General features: G+C 51.6%; 1 protein-coding gene across 3 annotated transcripts in view; it reads right to left on the bottom strand.

Moving 5' to 3' along the window:
- Window positions 1-12,353: 12,353 nt before the first annotated feature.
- The window catches only part of tp53i11b (tumor protein p53 inducible protein 11b), a 99,945-nt gene continuing 93,358 nt past the window's right edge, over window positions 12,354-18,940 (bottom strand). For all 3 annotated transcript variants that reach the window (XM_052029620.1, XM_052029621.1, XM_052029622.1), the window contains one exon: window positions 12,354-12,586. In XM_052029620.1, the coding sequence (XP_051885580.1) occupies window positions 12,453-12,586 (134 nt within the window). In that variant the 3' untranslated portion in view covers window positions 12,354-12,452. The remainder of the gene's footprint in view (window positions 12,587-18,940) is intronic.

Raw genomic sequence — 18,940 nt, 5'->3', positions numbered from 1 at the left:
GGGCAGAATGGGGGTCCCTAGTCTGGAGAAGAGACAAAGGTGCTTGGTCTGAGGTGGCAGGTGGGGCCTTTGGTCTGGAGGGCAAACAGAATGCTGTCGGTCCCGTGAGCAGACAGGGCGTCACATGGAAAATGTCTCCCTTTTCCTTGAGTAACAACTAATTGGAACAATTTGTTGAGTCCCTGGGTGGATCCGTCTTTTCAGCCTTTACAAACCGAGACCTACGACCAGTGCGGCAGATAACTAGCTGGGCCGTAAAGTCCTTGGGTGGTCAGTCAGGCCCAGTAATCCCTGGAGTTTCAGTGCCAACCTGCATTCGTTGCGCCTCCCTGCTCCTCCATCAGTCGCACAGATGCTGACTAGCAATGGGCATCCAATCACTGCAACAACCCTCTACCGTCACCCTCTTGTCTCCCATTCCCAAGCCAGTTTTGGCTCCAGTTTGCCAACTTGCCCTGGATCTGGTGGGCCGCTAACCTTTTGGACCAGTCTCCCGGGTGGGACCCTGCCTTGCTGAAGTCCATTTTGGAACTCAAAGCTCCAGCAGATGGCTCCTCTTCCCGCCGCATGTTGAGTATAGGAGTTGGGATGTTATAGTGAGGTTGTATAAGACATTGGTGAGGCCAAATTTGGAGTATTGTGTGCAGTTCTGGTCACCTAACTATAGGAAGGATATCAGTAAGATTGAAAGAGTGCAGAGGAGATTTACTAGAATGTTGCCGGGTCTTCAGGAGTTGAGTTACAGGGAAAGATTGAACAGGTTAGGACTTTATTCCTTGGAGCGTAGAAGAATGAGGGGAGATTTAATAGAGGTTTACAAAATTATGAGGGGTATAGACAGAGTAAATGCAAGTAGGCTCTTTCCACCTAGATTAGGAGAGATAAGTACGAGAGGACATGGCTTTAGGGTGAAAGGGAAAAGGTTCAGGGGGAAGATTAGGGGGAACTTCTTCACCCAGAGAGTGGTGGGAGTGTGGATCGAGCTGCCATCTGACGTGGTAAATGCGGGCTCACTGTTAAGTTTTAAGAATAAATTGGATAGATACATGGACGGGAGAGGTCTGGAGGGTTATGGACTGGGTGCAGGTCAATGGGACTAGCGGAATAAAGTTTTGGCACAAACTAGAAGGGCCGAATGGCCTGTTTTCTGTGCTGTAGTGTCTTATGGTTCTACGTGTGAAGCCCTGGCACCTGCACCATTCCGGGGACCGTCCAGGTTCAGTCGCAAGCTGAGTCTTTCCTGGCTGTTGCTGCAACCCTGCAAGTGCCTGTGCATTCTGGCGGCACCCCTGTCATCGCCTCGGTTTACAGAGGTCGAAGTGGCAAGGGTTAAGGGTTAAGGATTTGAGGGTTTGGCGCTGGGGTGCATTCCTCTGGGAATGCAGGCTCACGGGGAATGACGGGAAGAAAGTTCGCAGTGCAGGACGGCCCCAAAGGTAACTGTGGCGCTGAAGCTGCGCGCGGGATCCTTTGACGGAGCTGGAGATATCTGCAGTGTCCCTGGGGTTCTCCAGCCGTCGTCATGCAGCAGGGAGCTCAGAGGAGCTCTCTGGCCAAACGGGGACTTGTTCTCTCTCTCTCGCCAGAGATGTGCAGGTAGAAGGTGCATTTCCTTTGTCAGTGGCTAAGGCCCATGATACTGGGGGCCTTTGGCAGCATGGCGCACTTGTGTTGACAGTATGCTAATCTCGGTGTTGGACTGGGATTGAAGGGAATGCAACTATGGGCAGCAATACCAGTGGGCCGAGTCTGGGTGCACGGGGGGGGAGGTCTGCAGTGCCACTGGTTCACTGTGGGAAGCCACAAACAGAGCCCAGTGTAGCTCAGCAACACAAGGTCATCCACTCCTGGGAGTACAATGAAGACCGTACTTCCCCGAGAGACTGCCGGGACCACGCTTCCATCGTTTGTCATGACAGAGGAGGCCATTTGGCCCTTCGCACCCATGCCAGCTCACAAACAATTCCATTCCCCCGCTAAGATTCCCTGTACCCTATTCTCCCCAACTCCCCCCTCCCCGCACCCCCCCAAGATTCTACCCCTCACTACACACTAGGGGCAATTTACCCTGACTAATTAGGAGGTCGGGAGGTGGGAGGGAACCGGAGGATCCGGAGGGGACCTCACGGGTCACAAGATCACAAGACAAAGGAGCAGAAGTAGGCCATTTGGCCCATCGAGTCTGTTCCGCCACTTCACCATGAGCTAAACTATTCTCCCATCTAGCCCCAATTCCCGGCCTTTTCCCCATATCCCTTGATACCTTGACTAATTAGATACCTATCAATCTCCTCCTTAAACGCCCCCAATGATCGGGTCTCCACAGCTGTACGTGGCAATGAATTCCATAAATCCCCGACCCTCTGGCTAAAGAAATTTCTCTGCATCTCTGTTCTAAATGGGTACCCTCTAATTCTAAGACTGTGCCCTCTTTCCTGGACTCACCCACCAAGGGAAACAACTTAGCCACATCTACCCTGTCCAGTCCTTTAAACATTTGAAGTGTTTCTGTGAGGTCCCCTCTCATTCTTCTGTACTCCAATGAGTACAGCCCAAGAATCGACAAGCACTCCTTGTATGTCAGCCATTTCATTCCAGGAATCATCCTCGTAAATCTTCTCTGAACCCTCTCCAACATCAGTACATCCTTTCTAACACGGGGAGAACGTGCGCACTCCACACAGGCAGTAGCAGGGGTCAGGATCGAACCTGGGTCTCTGGAGCTGGGAGGCAGCGGATCTACCCGCTGCGCCACTGCGCAAGTGGTTGGATCCTCTGGCGGAGCCCCGCAATGAGCGTAGTCTGTTCACCCAGGATGTCACCGTCACAAGGGGCAGCCCCAGTCTCCAACCCTACGGCTAAAGAGCAAGAACAGGTTGCTTATGGAGTAGTTCATCCAAAAGCTTTGACCACACCCCTATTTCCGCTGGGCAGCACAGTGGCACAGCGGGTTAGAGCTGCTTCCTCACCGCGCCGGAGAACCGGGTTCGATCCTCACCACCGGTGCTGTGTGCGTGGAGTTTGCACCTTCTCCGATTGTTGTCTGGGCTGGTGGGTTAATTTGTCACTGTAGATTACCCCGAGTGTGCAGGTGAGTGGTAGCATCTGGAGGGAGTTGATTGGGATGTGGGGAGAAGACGACTAGTGCACAAAATGGGTGCTTGAGGGAGAGTACAGACTCAGTGGGCTGAAGGGCCCGTTTCGGTGCTGTATCTCTCTACGACTCCACGACTAATTCCCCATTCCACAGTCTTAAGTCTTATCAGCTCTATCACAGTGATTGGAATTGCAAACATAAACATCCCAGTCCAATTCTTAAATGAAACTGTGACATGTAGCATACAGAACTAAACCAACTCACCCTTGTGCTTGCCCCGAGTGCTTGCCTCCCATGTCCCTTGGCTGCCCTAGTGCTCCAACGCCGTGTTCCCCCAGCTGGTGAATGGCCGCTAATGTTCAGCAGAGGGGACTGCAGGTGGCCTTGGCGAGGCCGTGCCCCGGCTGCGGACACCCACTTCACCCAGTGCAGTGTTGGGAGCACCTCTGCTGCCGGCCTGAGAGAAGGCAGCTGCCCCGTTGAGGCTCTGCCTGTCCCGTCAGCAGACCCAGGGCGGCACCGAGAGAGCCTTGGCTCGTGTAGTCCGCAGCTGAGAGGGCAGCAGTCAGAGCTCGCGCACGCCAGCACGCTGAGCTTCCACTGCAGTGCTCAGCACCCTGCTTGATGTCAAGTCGTGTTTATTGTCCTGTGCACAAGAACACGTATGTACGGGTGCAATGAAAGACTTACTTGCAGCAGCATCACAGGCACATAGCATCAGAATCCGAAATTGTACAAAGTTGTACAAGAAAGGACACAAAATTACAACAAAACAAAGTCCATTGTAGTGCAAAGTGGTCATCGTGTTGTTCTACTGAGGTAGTGATTAGGGTGGCGCCGGTTGGTTCAAGAACCAAATGGTTGAATGGAAGTAGCTGTTTTTGAATCTGGTGGTTTGGGACTTAAGGCTTCTGTACCTCCTGCCCGATGGGAGCTGCGAGAAGATGGCATGGCCCGGATGGTGGGGATCTTTGATGATGGATGTTGCCTTCTTGAGGCAGCGACTCCTGTAGATACCACCGATGGTGGGGAGGGATGTGCCCGCGATGTATTGGGCTGAGTCCACCACTCCCTGCAGCTTCTTACGTTCCTGCGCATTCGAATTGCTGTGATGCCATGATGCAACCAGTCAGGACACTTTCAACAGTACATCTGTAGAAGTTTGTTAGAGTGTTCAGTGACAAGCTGAACCTCCTTAACCTTCTAAGAAATTAGAGACACTGGCGCGCCTTCCTTGTGATTACACCTATGTGCTGGGCCCAGGACAGGTCACCTGATATGTTAACGTCCAGGGATTTAAAGCTGCTGACCCTCTCCACCACTGATCCCCCGGTGTCATCTGGTGCATGTTTGTCCTCCCTCCCCTTCCTTTGCAAACTGCAGAGGAAGCTGTGACCTTGACCTCCAAGCGGTACATGGTGCTTGGGGCCCTAATCAAGTGACTACTACCCTGGAGTGAGTGGACTGTGCAGAGTGTTGGATTTCTGGCTGATGTCTCAATGCATTCAATACATCCACTGACCTTCAGTCACCTGCCCCATCCCAGGTGGAACTAGCGAGTGACCTTCACCCTCTGGGGATCTGACGCCCCCTCTCTCTTAACCCGTTGCCCTGGGTGACAGGCTGATGACGCACCCTCCCTCTCCTGGCACAGATTCCGGCACAAACTGTGCCACTGGAGGCGGGGTGGTTCCCGCCGCCAGGTAACCCTGCAGCTAGAACCGGGCAGGAGGATGGTGGGAGTGGTGGGAGAGGTTAAGGTGTGCCTTCTGCAACTTGAGAGGTTGTCGAGGAAGCAGAGAAGGACAGGGGTCAGTGCTCACCATCACATCGAACACAGAACAATACGGCACAGGAACAGGCCCTTTGGCCCATCATGTTGTGCTGAACTAAAGCTAATGACACCTACTCCTTTCTGCCTGCACATGGTACATCTCCCTCCATTCTCTGTACATTCAAGTGCCTATTGAAGAGCCTCTTAAACGCCTCTATTGTTTCTACCTCCACCCCCACCCCTGGCAGTGGATTCCAGTCATCCACCACACACTCTGTAAAAAAACTTGCCCCTTGCCCTGCACATCCCCTTTGAACTTACCCCCTCTCACTTTAAATGCATGTCCTATTATAGCAGACATTTCGACCCTAGGTAACAGATACTGTCTGTCCACTCTACCTACGCCTCTCAGAATTTTATTAACTTCTCTCAGGTCTTCTATCAGCCTCCGTCACTCCAGAGAAAACAATCCAAGTTTGTTCCACCTCTCCTCGGCACATGCCCTCTAATCCAGGCAGCATCCTGGTAAACCTCTTCCGCACCCTCTCCAAAGCCTCGACATCCTTCCTATAATGGGGTGTGGGGGGGGGGTGGGGGGGGCGCCCAGAACTGAATGCAATACTCCAGATGCAGCCTAACCTATTTTATAAGGCTGCAACATAACCTCCTGACTCTTGAACTCAGTACCTCGACTAATGAAGGCATGCATGCCATACGCCTTCTTTACCACCCTAACAACTTGTGTGGCCACTTCCAGGGAGCTATGGACATGGACCCCAGGATCGCTCTGTACATCAACACTGCTGAGGCTCCTGCCATTAACAGTGTATTGTCCCATCACCTCCAATGGATCAGGCCCATCACGCTCCATGTGGTTGAGGGAATCCTATCCTTTTACTGGAAAGGCTGTGTGCCCTCCCGCAAGCGGGAGAGGGGAGCACGTCGGTGAACGTCATTCGGGGCTTAGTGTTCAGGTTGACACCGGTGCACGTTCTGTGAGGATGTGATAACTGTTATATTTCAAATAGAGCCCTGCATAGACCATAAGATACAGGAACAGAATTAGGCCATTCGGCCCATCGAGTTTGCTCCGCCATTCCATCATGACTGGTCTTTTGTTTCTCAATCCCATTCTCCTGCCTTCTCCCCGTAACCCTTAACCCCCTTCCCAATCAAGAACCTACTCATAAGTACACCCAATGACTTGGCCTCCACAGCCCTCTGTGGTGACGGATTCCACAGATTCACCACCCTCCGGCTGAAGAAATTCCTCCTCAGCTCAGTTTTAAAGGGACGTCCCTTTATTCTGAGGCTGTGCCCTCGGATCCTGGACTCTCCCACTACTGGAAACGTCCTCTCCACGTCCGCTCTGTCCAGGCCTTTCAGTATCCAGTGGAAGGGTTGGATGGGAGGTGCTGTTGGCTGGTGAGTGATTGGAGGGACTGATGGGGAATGGGCAGTGGCTGGGGTTAGTTGACCACCACATACACAGTACAGCACAGGCTGGGATCGGGAGTGGTGCCTCAATTCCCCAAGCACCAGGTAGTCAGGCCATTCCCGACAGGCCCCACGTGAACTCTCGAGTGTCGGAATGGATGGCAACCGTTGCAGATGTTGAGAAACTCCTGAAGCTCGGAGCAGGGTGTCCCAGGCTGCTCCTCTGGCTGCTCACGCACCCGTCTCCGGTGCGGAGGGAAAAGCCCCACTCCCACAGTCCGGAATGGGGCATCGGAGGGGAAATCTCCCCCAGCAGGGAGCCAATCCACTGTCCCATTATCAAAGGGGTTGCAAGGTGCAGGTATACAGGCGTGGGTTGGGTGTTGTAGTGTGTGTGTGTGTGTGTGTGTGTGTGTGTGTGTGTGTGTGTGTGTGTGTGTGTGTGTGTGTGTGTGTGAGCGGTGCTGAAGGGTGTGTGTGTGTGTGTGAGGGGTGCTGTAGGGTGTGTGTGTGTGTGTGTGTGAGGGGTGCTGTAGGACGTGTGTGTATGTGTGTGTGAGGGGTGCTGTAGGGTGGGTGTGTGTGTGTGTGGGGGGGTGCTGTAGGACGTGTGTGTATGTGTGTGTATGTGTGTGTGAGGGGTGCTGTAGGGTGGGGGGTGTGTGTGTGTGTGAGGGGTGCTGTAGGATGTGTGTGTGTGTGAGCAGTGCTGAAGGGTGTGTGTGTGTGAGGGGTGCTGTAGGGTGTGTGTGTGTGTGTGGGGGGGGTGCTGTAGGGCGTGTGTGTGTGTGGGGGGGGTGCTGTAGGGTGTGTGTGTGTGTGAGGGGTGCTGTAGGGCGTGTGTGTGTGTGTGTGGGGGGGTGCTGTAGGGTGTGTGTGTGTGTGTGTGTGAGGGGTGCTGTAGGGCGTGTGTGTGAGTGGGGGGGTGCTGTAGGGTGTGTGTGTGTGTGAGGGGTGCTGTAGGGCGTGTGTGTGTGTGTGTGGGGGTGCTGTAGGGTGTGTGTGTGTGTGAGGGGTGCTGTAGGACGTGTGTATGTGTTTAGACTCACACTGGGACACCTGTGGGTGCTGGGTGAGGTTGTCCCATGGACTCAGTTGGGGCAGAGGTGAGTGGTCACACATTGTGGGTATGAGGGTGTTGGTGAACATACACCTCCCGGCACTGGTACCGGGGGTGGGGGGGTGGGGGGGTGATGGTGAGACTGACCTGCCTCAACGTTACTTCGGATGTGCCTGCACCCCTGGGTCACTGGACACGTCCTGGAGGGACGTGGCACTGGAGGGGCCCGTTCTCTCTCCAGAGGTCTCCTTCACTCTCCTCCTCCGAATGGGTGCAGCCAAAGGGCCCAACACACGGATGCCAAACCAAGCAGAAACCCTGCAGGGGCTGTGGGATTGTGTGGAGTACAGTCTAATCCGTGACAAACGCTGAGTGGCTTCCTGCGTTGGTGTGATGTGAAAATAATCCCCGAACCTCAAGCTGTTTTATATATGAAATGTCTCTGTATTTACGGCGTGAACTCTGTGGAAGTGCGGACGTTGGGTCCACACCACTAGACTTGGCTCTGTACTGTGTGTATTTCAAGGTGGAAATGTAGAGCTGCTCGTAATATTGTCCGTGTCTGGTTGCCTTGTGAAATATTTGCAATAAAGGAGTTATACGGCAACAAAGTGTCTGAAGCTGGAGTGTTAGAACATAGAACATGGCCTCTCCGCCCACAACGCTGCCCCGCCATTCACTATGATCGTGACTGATCTGCCTCAGGACCCTGTGCCCCTTCTGTACCGGTTCCCTGTGGATCTCAATTGCCTGATTTCCTTATCTCCTTCCTCTTTCAATCCCTCCAGTGATCCAGCCTCCACGTCCTCTGGGGCAGAGAATTTCAGAGATTCACCATCGTCTGCAAGAAGAAATTCCCACATGCCTTATTGGTAAATAACCGCCTGCCTCCCTTATCTTGTAACGATATCATCTCGTTCGAGTTTCTCCCAGTCGTGGAAACATCTCAACATCTGCCCTGCTGTGCCCCATCAGAGTTTTAAATGTTTCAATAAGATCTCCTCTTGTTCTTCTGAGCTCCAAAGAATATCAACCTAACTTCTTTAGGACAATCTTCTCATTAGCCTAGTGAATCTCTTTTGGACTGCCTTTCTAAATATATCCTTTCTTAAACAAGGGGAACCAAATCTATGCACGGTACTCCAGGTGTGGCCCTACCAACACCCTGTGCAACTGTAATATTACATTCCTATTTCTGAATGCCAAGCCTTTTGCAATAAAGGCCAAAATACAGCAACCTATCTGCTAACCTTTTGCAATTTGTGCACAAGAACACCTGGATCTCTCTGTGCTTCACTCATCTGCAACTTTTCCCCATGTAGACAATACACTGCCTTTAGATTCCTCTTACCGAAGTGCATAACCTCGCGCCTCCCACGTTGAACTCCGTTTGCCAAGATTTCACTCACTAATCAATCTATATCCAGTTGTGGCCACCTGATATTCTCACCTCACCTATCTTTGTGTCATTGGCTGGATCGTTGAGCGTTGCTGTCTTAGTGGAGTCGAATTCAGTGAACGGAACAGTTGATTGAGGAATCGTTGAACACCCGACCCACTAATAACCCCTGAGACCACTCTGTAAAGAGGCAGAGTGTCATTTTGGTGGCCATGTATTGCCCCAATGCCTTCTGTAATGGTAGACACAGTTAAAGGGAAGAACACTTAAAGGGACACACACTGTGTTACAGATACACTTGTTAGGAGATGTGAAGAACATCTCTTTCTAGCGTCACAGAGCACGGAAACAGGCCCTTCAGCCCAACTGGTTTATGCCAGCCAAGCTACCTACCTGAGCCAGTCCCATTCACCTGCGTTTGGACCATGTCCCTCTAAGCCTTTCCTATCCATGTACCTGTCCAAATGTCTTTTAAACATTGTAATTGGATCCACCTCTACCACCTCCTCTGGCAGCTTGTGCCCCCCCCCCCACACACACACACACACACACAACCACCACCACCACCACCACCCTCTTGCTCCTTGGATCCCCTTTAACTCTTTCCCCTCTCACCTTAAACCTATGCCCTCTAGTTTTAGACTGCCCTAACTTGGGAAAAAGGCGGTGACCATCCACCTTATCTACAGCCCCTCGTGATTTTATAAACCTCCATAAGGTCACCCCTCAGCCTCCTTCACTCCAGGGAAAACAGTCCCAGCCTATCCAGTCTCCAGCTCGAGCCCCCCAGTCCCGGTAACATCCTTGTGAATCTTTTATTCACCTTTTCCAGCTTAATCACATCCTTGTGAGGGTGTGGTGACCAGAACTGTACACAGCACTCCAAGTGTGATCTCACCGACATCTTGTACAATAGTAATATGACGTCCCAATTGTTGTACTCAGTGCCCTGACCGATGAAGGCAAGTGTGCTATATGCCTTCTTCACCTCCCTGTCTACCTGCGTCACCACTTTCAGAGAACCCTAGATCTCTCTGTTCTGTAAGGGTCCCAGGACCCTGCCATTCACTGTGTATGTCCTGCCCTGGTTTAACTTCCCAAAATACACCACTTTGCACTTGTCTGAGTTAAATCCCACCAGCCGTTCCCTTTGTCCACTTCCCCAGTTGATATCGATCCTGGTGTAACCTTGGACAAACTTCACTGTCCGCCGCACCACCAGTGTTGGTGTCGGCTGCAAACATACCAATCCTGCCACCTTCATTCTCGGCCAAATCGTTGAGAAATACGACAAACATATTCGGAAGCTGGAGCTGTGAGGCAGTGGCTCCATCATGGCAGCACCGTGTTCTTATCCCTCACAGTTTCATTGCGGTGAAAGATTACTTGGAAGCATGGTGAACTGTGAGAAGGACCTCAATCGAGTTTACGGAGAGATGGAGAGGCAGCTGGAGGTGAAGGAAAGGTGGCAGACGAAGTTTAATCCTGGGAAGGGATATAGATTTGTGGGTAGTTCTAAGAGGGAGCGAACAGTGAGATCTGGAGGGTGTCTGCACATAGTTTGTTGAAAGTAGCAGGGCAGGTTGAGTCCGTGGTTACCAAAGCATGGAGGACCCTGGGCGCTTACAATAAGAGCTGCAGACTACAGGTGCAAGATGAGCCTTTATAAAACATTGGTTAGAGTACAGCTCTGGGTACTGCACTAAAGATGTGAAGGCTCTAGGGAGGGTGCAGGAGAGACTTACCAAAATGCTTCCTGTAACAAGGGACCGTAGGCAGATGGAAGAATGGGGTTGTCCCCATCGGAACAGTGAAGGTGCCAGGAGATCCGAGGGAGGTGCCTGAAATTGTGAAGGGTACGGACAGAGAGGAACTGTTCCCATCGACAGAGGTGGTGGGGGGGGGGGGGGGGGACACAAAACGGAGGTGACTGCCAGAAGATCCGAAGGTGACACCAGGAAGAGTCCTTTTACGCAGGGAGAGGAGTGCGCTGCCCGGTAGGGCGGCGCGGGCAGGTTCAGGCGCAGCACTTGCAGCGGGGGGTGGATGAGTGTGTGAGAGGAATGAGCTTGCAGGGCAGTGGGGAGAGGCTTAGGGGAATGGGATTGTCTGCATGGAGCCATAACGCACTCAGTGGGTTGAATGGCCTGATTCTGTGTGGATATGATGGGTCTGTGACTCTGCTGGCGGGAAGGGTCCCGACCCGAAACGTCCGCTATTTATTTCCCTCCACAGATGCTGCCTGACCTGCTGAGTTCCTCCGGTGCTTTTTGTGTGTGTTGCCCAGGCTGGGGTTGTTTTCTTTGCAACAAAAGAGACTGAGGGAAGATTTAATTGAGGTGGATAAGATTACTTACGAGGCAGCCAAGGGAACCAGGATGGACTGATTTCCCTTCGTGGAGAGCTCAGTCACTGGGGGCTGTGGAGTTCAGTCAACTGGTAAAAGGGAGCTGTGCAGAAAATGATTTCACTCTAGTGGTGGTGGGAGTCTGGAGCCCTGGAGGGTGAAGCCTCCTCATGTTTAAACAGGAGCCGCACACAGACAAATGAAAAGCTGTAACCTGCAGGGTTACCGAGCAAGTTCTGGAACTGGGACTCACCGACAGTCCATGTTTGGCTGGCAGGGACACGATGGACTGAAAGGTCTGGGTGCTTTCCAATGGTCACACCACACAGCTGGATAGGACACTTCTAATTGTGTTTTATTTTTACTGAAATTGAATCACACGCAGCACCAACACCACCCGATCCTGGCAACAGTTCTTTCCCTGCACGAACGGTATTCCCTCCCTCCAGGATGATGCCCTGGAGATGAGGTTTTGGTGACTGGGGATGGTCCTGGAGGGTTGGTGGGCCCTTGGCTCCCCCTGCTGGAGGATGAGTGCGGTGCTGGTCCCACTGATCAAACCATCCACCGGCTCACACCACAAATTTATTGATCATTCTTGAGGTAAATAATTCAACGTCATCCAACTGCTGCTGCACATACCCAGGGACAACACACACACACACACACACACACACACACACACACACACACGCCCACACACACGCCCAGACACACACACCCACACACGGCCACACACACACACGCCCAGACACACACACCCACACACGGCCACACACACACGCCCAGACACACACACCCACACACGGCCACACACACACATGCACACCCACACACGTGCCCACACACACTTATATAGACTTATGCACAAACACACACTCACAGACACACTCACACAGATAGCCAGATACACACACAGACACACACACAGACACATATACACACATATATAGACTTATGCACAAACACAGACACACACACACACACACACACACACAGATAGCCACACACACAGACACACACACATACAGACACACACATACAGACACACAGACACACACTTATATGGACACACACACCCACATGCACATTCACAGACACACACATGCACAAGTACACAGACAGACAGACACACACACACACACATACACACTCACATACACACATACAGAATGAGCACACACAATTTCTTAATACAATAGAACCAGGAAGGCACAAATCCAAGCGAGAGAAACAGAACACAATGCAGAAATTTACAAAATAAATCCCTTGACGTGGGGTTCAGAGTTTGCATGGTCAGCACTCTCTCGGTCAGTCGCACCAGCTCCCACCGGCTCCTCACACCTTCTTAGGCTTGAGGCCCACTTGATAATAGTAATAGACACTGATGATGATGAAGAGCCCCCGACTGAACAGCAGTAGCGATGCTCCCCACGCCAGTGCTCCCACTTCAAACAGCGTGATGCTTGTAACTGGAACAGAATGAAAAATGCCAGCGTAAATCTGCGGACTAGGGATTCTCGGGTGGCAGTGACTGCAAGAATCATAACCCGGGTCAAAAGCTGGGTCAAAATGCTTCACTGGCAATTATCGTTAAATGTACAGAGGAGAAAACAGTTTACTGTCATCTTCAAACATGAATCACACAATGCCTTAATGTCATGGTCGCACATACTACACACAAGGGTTAATACTGTCTTCACACACATACTACATACAATGGACTAATACTGTCTTCACACACGTCCTACGTTACAGAAGGATCTTGATCAGCTGCGTAAGTGGGCAGAGGAACGGCAAATGGAGCTTAATTCAAATTAGTGCGAGATGTTGCATTTTGGAAAGTCAGATCAAGCTGGGACTTTCACAGTGAACGGTAGGGCCCTGGGGAGCGTGGTAGGACAGCTGTACACAATACTCCAAGCGTGGCCTCCCCAACGTCTTGTACAACTGCAACGAGTTCAGGTACATGGTTCCCCAAAGGTGGAGGCACAGGTAGACAGGGTGGTGAAGAAGGCTTTTGCCACTCTGGTCTTATGTTGTGTCGCAGTTGTACCGGATGTCGGCGAGGCCACACTTGGAGAATTGTGTACAGCTTTGGTCACCCTCTTATAAGAAAGACATCATTTACCAGAATGTTGCCAGGACTCAAGGGCCTGAGTTATAGGGAGAGGTTGGGCAGGCTGGGACTTTATTCCTTGGAGTGTAGGAGACAGAGAAGTGTATAAAATCATGCGGGGTGTAGATAGGGTGAATGTGCACAGTCTGTTACCCAGGGATGGGGAATCAAAATCTAGAGGGCATGGGTTTAAAGTGAGAGAGGAGAGATTTAATAGGAACCTAAAGGGCAACTTTTTTTACACAAGGGGTGGTATGTATGTGGAACGAGCTGCCAGAGGAAGTGGTTGAGGCAAATACGTTAACAACTTTTAAAAGACAATTGGACGGGTACATGGATAGGAAAGGTTCAGAGGGATATGGGCCAAATGCTGGCAAATGGGATTAGTTTGGACAGGGCATCTTGGTCGCCATGGACCAGTTGGGCTGAAGGGTTGAATGACTTAATGATCCTACGTACAATTGCTTAATATCATCTTCAAACACACACTACACACAATGGGTTATAATTGTCTTCAAATGTGTACTACACACAATGTGTTAATACTGCTTTCATACATGTACTACACACAATGGGTTAATATCGTCCAAACATGTACTACACACAATGTGTTAATACTGCTTTCATACATGTACTGCACACAATGTGTTAATATTGTCTTCAAACCTGTACTACACACAATGGGTTAATGCCAACTTTGCACAGTGTAACGCACAGTCACATTCACAGACGGACCACACACAAAGGGTTGATGCCAGCTTCTCACAGTGCCGTCCCACACCCATGCCCTCTGCGGAGTGATACTACAGGGAAGGTTGGGCAGTGCTGCCATCTGCTGATCGGTCTTCTGCCACTGCAGGACAGCAAACCGGACTTCAGGGAGGGGAGGGGACTGAGGGTCCCTTTCAGGGTCCAACTAACTGCAGAGACTGTGTGGTGAGGAAACCCAGTTCGGGGAGCAGTCTGACATCCTGACCGTACGTTTCTCAGCGTTGTACCTGCGTGTGTTCTCTCCCAGTTTAACATCGAGCTCAGCACTGGCCGATACCTCCAATCGCTGGGAGAATACGTGGAACGTAAAACAGCACAGGGACAGGCCCTTCAGCCCACAGTGTCTGTGCCGGACACAAGGCCAAGTTAAACTAAATCCCTTCTGCCTGCACATGATCCACATCCATCCATTCCCCCCCGTGTCTGTGTCTGTCTAACAGCCTCTTAACCACCTCTGTCGTACCTGCTTCCAGCCCGACAGCCCATTCCAGGCACCCACCACTCTCTGTGTAAAAACTTGCCCCGCACATCCCCCTTAAACTCTCCCCCTCTCACCTTAAATGCAGGCCCTCTGGTATTACACATTTCATCCCTGGGAAAAAGATACCGGCTGTCTACTCTATCCATGCCTCTCATAATCTTACAAACCTCTATCAGGTCTCCCCTCAGCCTCCGGCGCTCCAGAGAAAAAAACTCCAGTTTGTCCAACCTCTCCTTATAGCACATACCCACTAATCCTGGTAAACCTCTTCTGCACCCTCTCCAAAGCCACCACACCCTTCCTGTAATGGGGCGACCAGAATTGTACGCAATACCCTAAGTGGGGCTGAACCAAAGTTTTATACAGCTGCAACATGACTTCCTTACTCCTACACTCAGTGTCCCGACTGATGAAGGCAAGCACGCCATAAACCTTCTTTACCACTCTATCTACTTGGGTGGCCACTTTCAGGGAGCTATGGACGTGGACCCCAAGATCCCTCTGTACATCAGTGCTGCTAAGGATCCTGCCATTAAAACATAGAACATGGAACATGACAGCACAGTACAGGCCCTTCGGCCCACAATGTTGTGCCGACATTTTATCCTGCTCTAAGATCTATCTAACCCTTCCCTCCCACATAGCCCCCATTTCTCTGTCATTCATGTGTCTATCTAAGAGTCTCTTAAATGTCCCTAATGTATCTGCCCCCACAACCTCTGCAGGCAGTGTGTTCCACGCACCCACCACTCTCTGTGTAAAGAACTTACCCCTGACATCCCCCTTATACCTTCCTCCAATCACCTTAAAATTATGCCCCCTCGTGTTAGCCATTGTCACCCTGGGAAAAAGTCTCTGACTGTCCACTCGATCAAAGCCTCTTGTCATCTTGTACACCTCTATCAAGTCACCTCTCATCCTCCTCCTCTCCAAAGAGAAAAGCCCTAGCTCACTCAACCTTTTCTCATAAGACATTAACTGTATACTTTCCCCTTACATTTGACCTCCCAAAGTGCAAAACCTCACACTTGCACAGACTGAACTCCATTTGCCAGAGAGCCTATATCTGCAAATGATCTACATCCTGCTGTATCCTTTGACGATCCTCTTCATGGTCTCCACCCCCCGCCAATTTTTGTGTTGTCTGTAAACTTACTAACCAACCCATCTACATTTTCGTCCAAGTCATTTATATGTATCACAAACAGCAGAGGTCCCAGTCTGGATCCCTGTGGAACATCACTAGGCCACAGACCTCCGGCCAGAATAACACTCCTCCACCCCTACCCTCTGTCTTCCACGGACAAACCGGTTCTGAATCCAAACTATCAACTCACTGTGGACCCCATTCATGATCAACCTACCATGAGGGACCTTGACAACCTTGAATAAAATGGGATTAACAGTTAACAGCACAGGAACAGGCCCTTTGGCCCAGAATGTCTGTGCTGAACATGACACTGAAATAAATTAAATCTCTTCTGCTTGCACATGATCCATATTCCTCCATTCCCTGAATATTCAGGTGTCTAAGAGCCTCTTAAATGCCACGATTAGTGTAGGATTAATAGAAATCTCTCAACTGTGGTCGAGAGAGCTGGCACCCGTATCTCTGCCATTCCTCACACCTCCGCTCTCACCCCCACCCCTCCCAGACCCAACAGGGACAGCGTCCCCCTTGTCCTCGCATTTCACCCCACCAGCCTACGTATCTAACACGTCATTCTCCGCCACTTCCGCCATCTCCAACGGGACCCCACCACCAAGCACATCATCCCCTCCCCACCCCTCACTGCCTTTCGCAGGGACCGCTCTCTCCGCGACTCCGTCGTTCACGCCTCTGCCCCCCCACCCACCCATCCACCCATCCCGCTCCCACCCCGGGAACCTTCCACTGCCCCCGCCACAGGTGCAACACCTGCCCCTACACCACCTCCATATCACCTCCATCCAGGGACCCAAACTGTCCTTTCAGGTGAGACAGAGATTGACCTGCACCTCCCTTAATATCATCTACTGCATTCGGTGCTCCAAGTGTGGCCTCCTCTACATTCGTGAGACCAAAACGCAGACTAGGCGACCGTTTTGCAGAACACCTGCGCTCCGTCCGTAACCGTGATCTGCATCTCCCCGTTGCCGGTCACTTCAACTCCCCCTCCCACACTGTCACTGATACATCCGTCCTCGGCCTCCTCCACTGCCGGGAGAAGTCCAAGCGCAAACTGGAGGAACAGCACCTCGTTTTCCGTCTTGGAACCTCGCAGCCTGACAGCATGAACATTGAATTCTCCCACTTTAGGTAATCTCCACACCCCTTCCCCACACCAAGCACCCCCCCCCACCACACTTCTTTTCTTCTTCCCTCTCCTAGCCTCTCTCTCTCTTTCCTACCCCTTTTTTTCTCTCTCTCCTTACCTTTGACCCACCCCCCGGTGGGTCTGCTCTCCCCTCCTCCCCCGCACCTGCCCATCACCATCTCTTACCTGCATCTACCTATCACCACCCTGTGCCCACCCCGCCTCCCCTCTTCTGTCCACCTATCACTGCACTGCTTTTCCCTCCTATATATTGGGCTTCCCCCTTTTCCTATCTCCAGTCCTGAAGAAGGGTCCTGACCCCGAAACGTTGACCGCCTGCTTTTCTCCACGGATGCTGCCCGGCCTGCTGAGTCCCTCCAGTGTCAGAGTGTTTTTCATCTGGATTCCAGCACCCGCAGTCCTTTTGTTTCTCTAATAGAAATCTGTGCCTCTGTCGATTAACTGAATTCAGACCTCAGTTGTGAGGCAGGAAGGTTGTCGGCCCAGGTGACTGGGCCAGTGGTTCTGTGACTGAACCGCTGACAGGCAGCACAGCAGCTGGGACAGACAATGGGAGTAGGGCAGGTGCCCCTGCAGGTGGCCTGGATACCAGTCCTGGCAGTGGGACATGGATCCGGGGGTAGGAAGCAGGCACTTCTGCTGGAATTCTGGAGGCAATGTGGATGTGCACGGGAAGAGTCCACAGCCGGCTTCTCCTTGGTGGAGCGTGGGCGGTACCCCTGTCACACAATCATGCCGATAATCACAAGGACCTGCAGGGCGTCATCATCCAGAGGGTAATAACTGGTCGGAGGAGGTACACGGGAGATTGGAGTACAGGCAGACAGGAGGTACAAGGGGACTGTGGTACAGGGAGACTGTGGTACAGGGGACAGTGATACAGGGGGACTGGGGTACAGGGGGACTGGGGTACAGGGGACTGAGGTACAGGGGGACAGGTACGGGGGACTGGGGTACAGGGGGACAGGTACAGTGGACTGATGTACAAGGAACTGAATCATAGAATCATAGAACAGTACAGCACAATACAGGCCCTTCAGCCCACAATGTTGTGTCAACCTTTAAACCTCGCCTAAGACTATCTAACCCCTTCCTCCCACATATCCCCTTATTTTAAATTCCTCCAATATGCTTATCTAACAATCTCTTGAATTTGACCAATGTACCTGCCTCCAACACCGCCCCAGGCAGTGCATTCCATGCACCAACCACTCTCTGGGTAAAAAACCTTCCTCTGATATCTCCCTTGAACTTCCCACTCATTACTTTGAAGCCATGTCCTCTTGTATTGAGCATCGGTGCCCTGGGAAAGAGGCGCTGGCTGTCCACTCTATCTATTCCTCTTAATATTTTGTACACCTCTATCATCTCTCATCCTCCTTCTCTCCAAAGAGTAAAGCCCTAGCTCCCTTAGTCTCTCCTCATAATGCATACTCTCTAAACCAGGCAGCATCCTGGTAAATGTCCTCTGCACCCTTTCCTATGCTTCCACATCCTTCCTGTAATGAGGTGACCAGAACTGGACACAGTACTCTAAGTGTGGTCTAACCAGAGTTTTGTAGAGCTGTATCATCACCTCACGGCTCTTAAAATCTATCCCACGACTTCTGAATGTTAACATCCCATAAGTTTTCTTAACTACCCTATCCACCTGTGAGGCAACTTTCAGGGATCTGTGGATATGAACCCCCAGATCCCTCTGCTCCTCCACACTACCCAGAATCCTGCCATTAACTTTGTACTCTGCCTTGGAGTCTGTCCTACCAAAGTGTACCACCTCACACTTCTCCGGATTGAACTCCATCTGCCACTTCTCAGCTCAGCTCTGCATCCTATCAATATCCCTCTGCCATCTTCGACAGCCCTCCACACTATCCACAACACCACCAACCTTTGTGTCGTCTGCAAACTTGCCAACCCACCCTTCTACCCCCTCATCCAAGTCATTAATAAAATCACGAAAAGTAGAGGTCCCAGAACCGACCCTTGTGGGACACCGCTAGTCACAGCCCTCCAAGCTGAATGCACTCCCTCCACCACAACCCTCTGCTTTCTACATGCAAGCCAATTTTAAATCCACATGGCCAAGCCTCCCTGGATCCCATGCCCTCTGACCTTCTGAAGAAGCCTACCATGT

Source organism: Pristis pectinata, chromosome 14 (assembly GCF_009764475.1).
Source record: "Pristis pectinata isolate sPriPec2 chromosome 14, sPriPec2.1.pri, whole genome shotgun sequence".
Classification (NCBI taxonomy): Eukaryota; Metazoa; Chordata; class Chondrichthyes; order Rhinopristiformes; family Pristidae; genus Pristis; species Pristis pectinata.
This window is presented reverse-complemented; position numbering and strand designations above follow the sequence as displayed.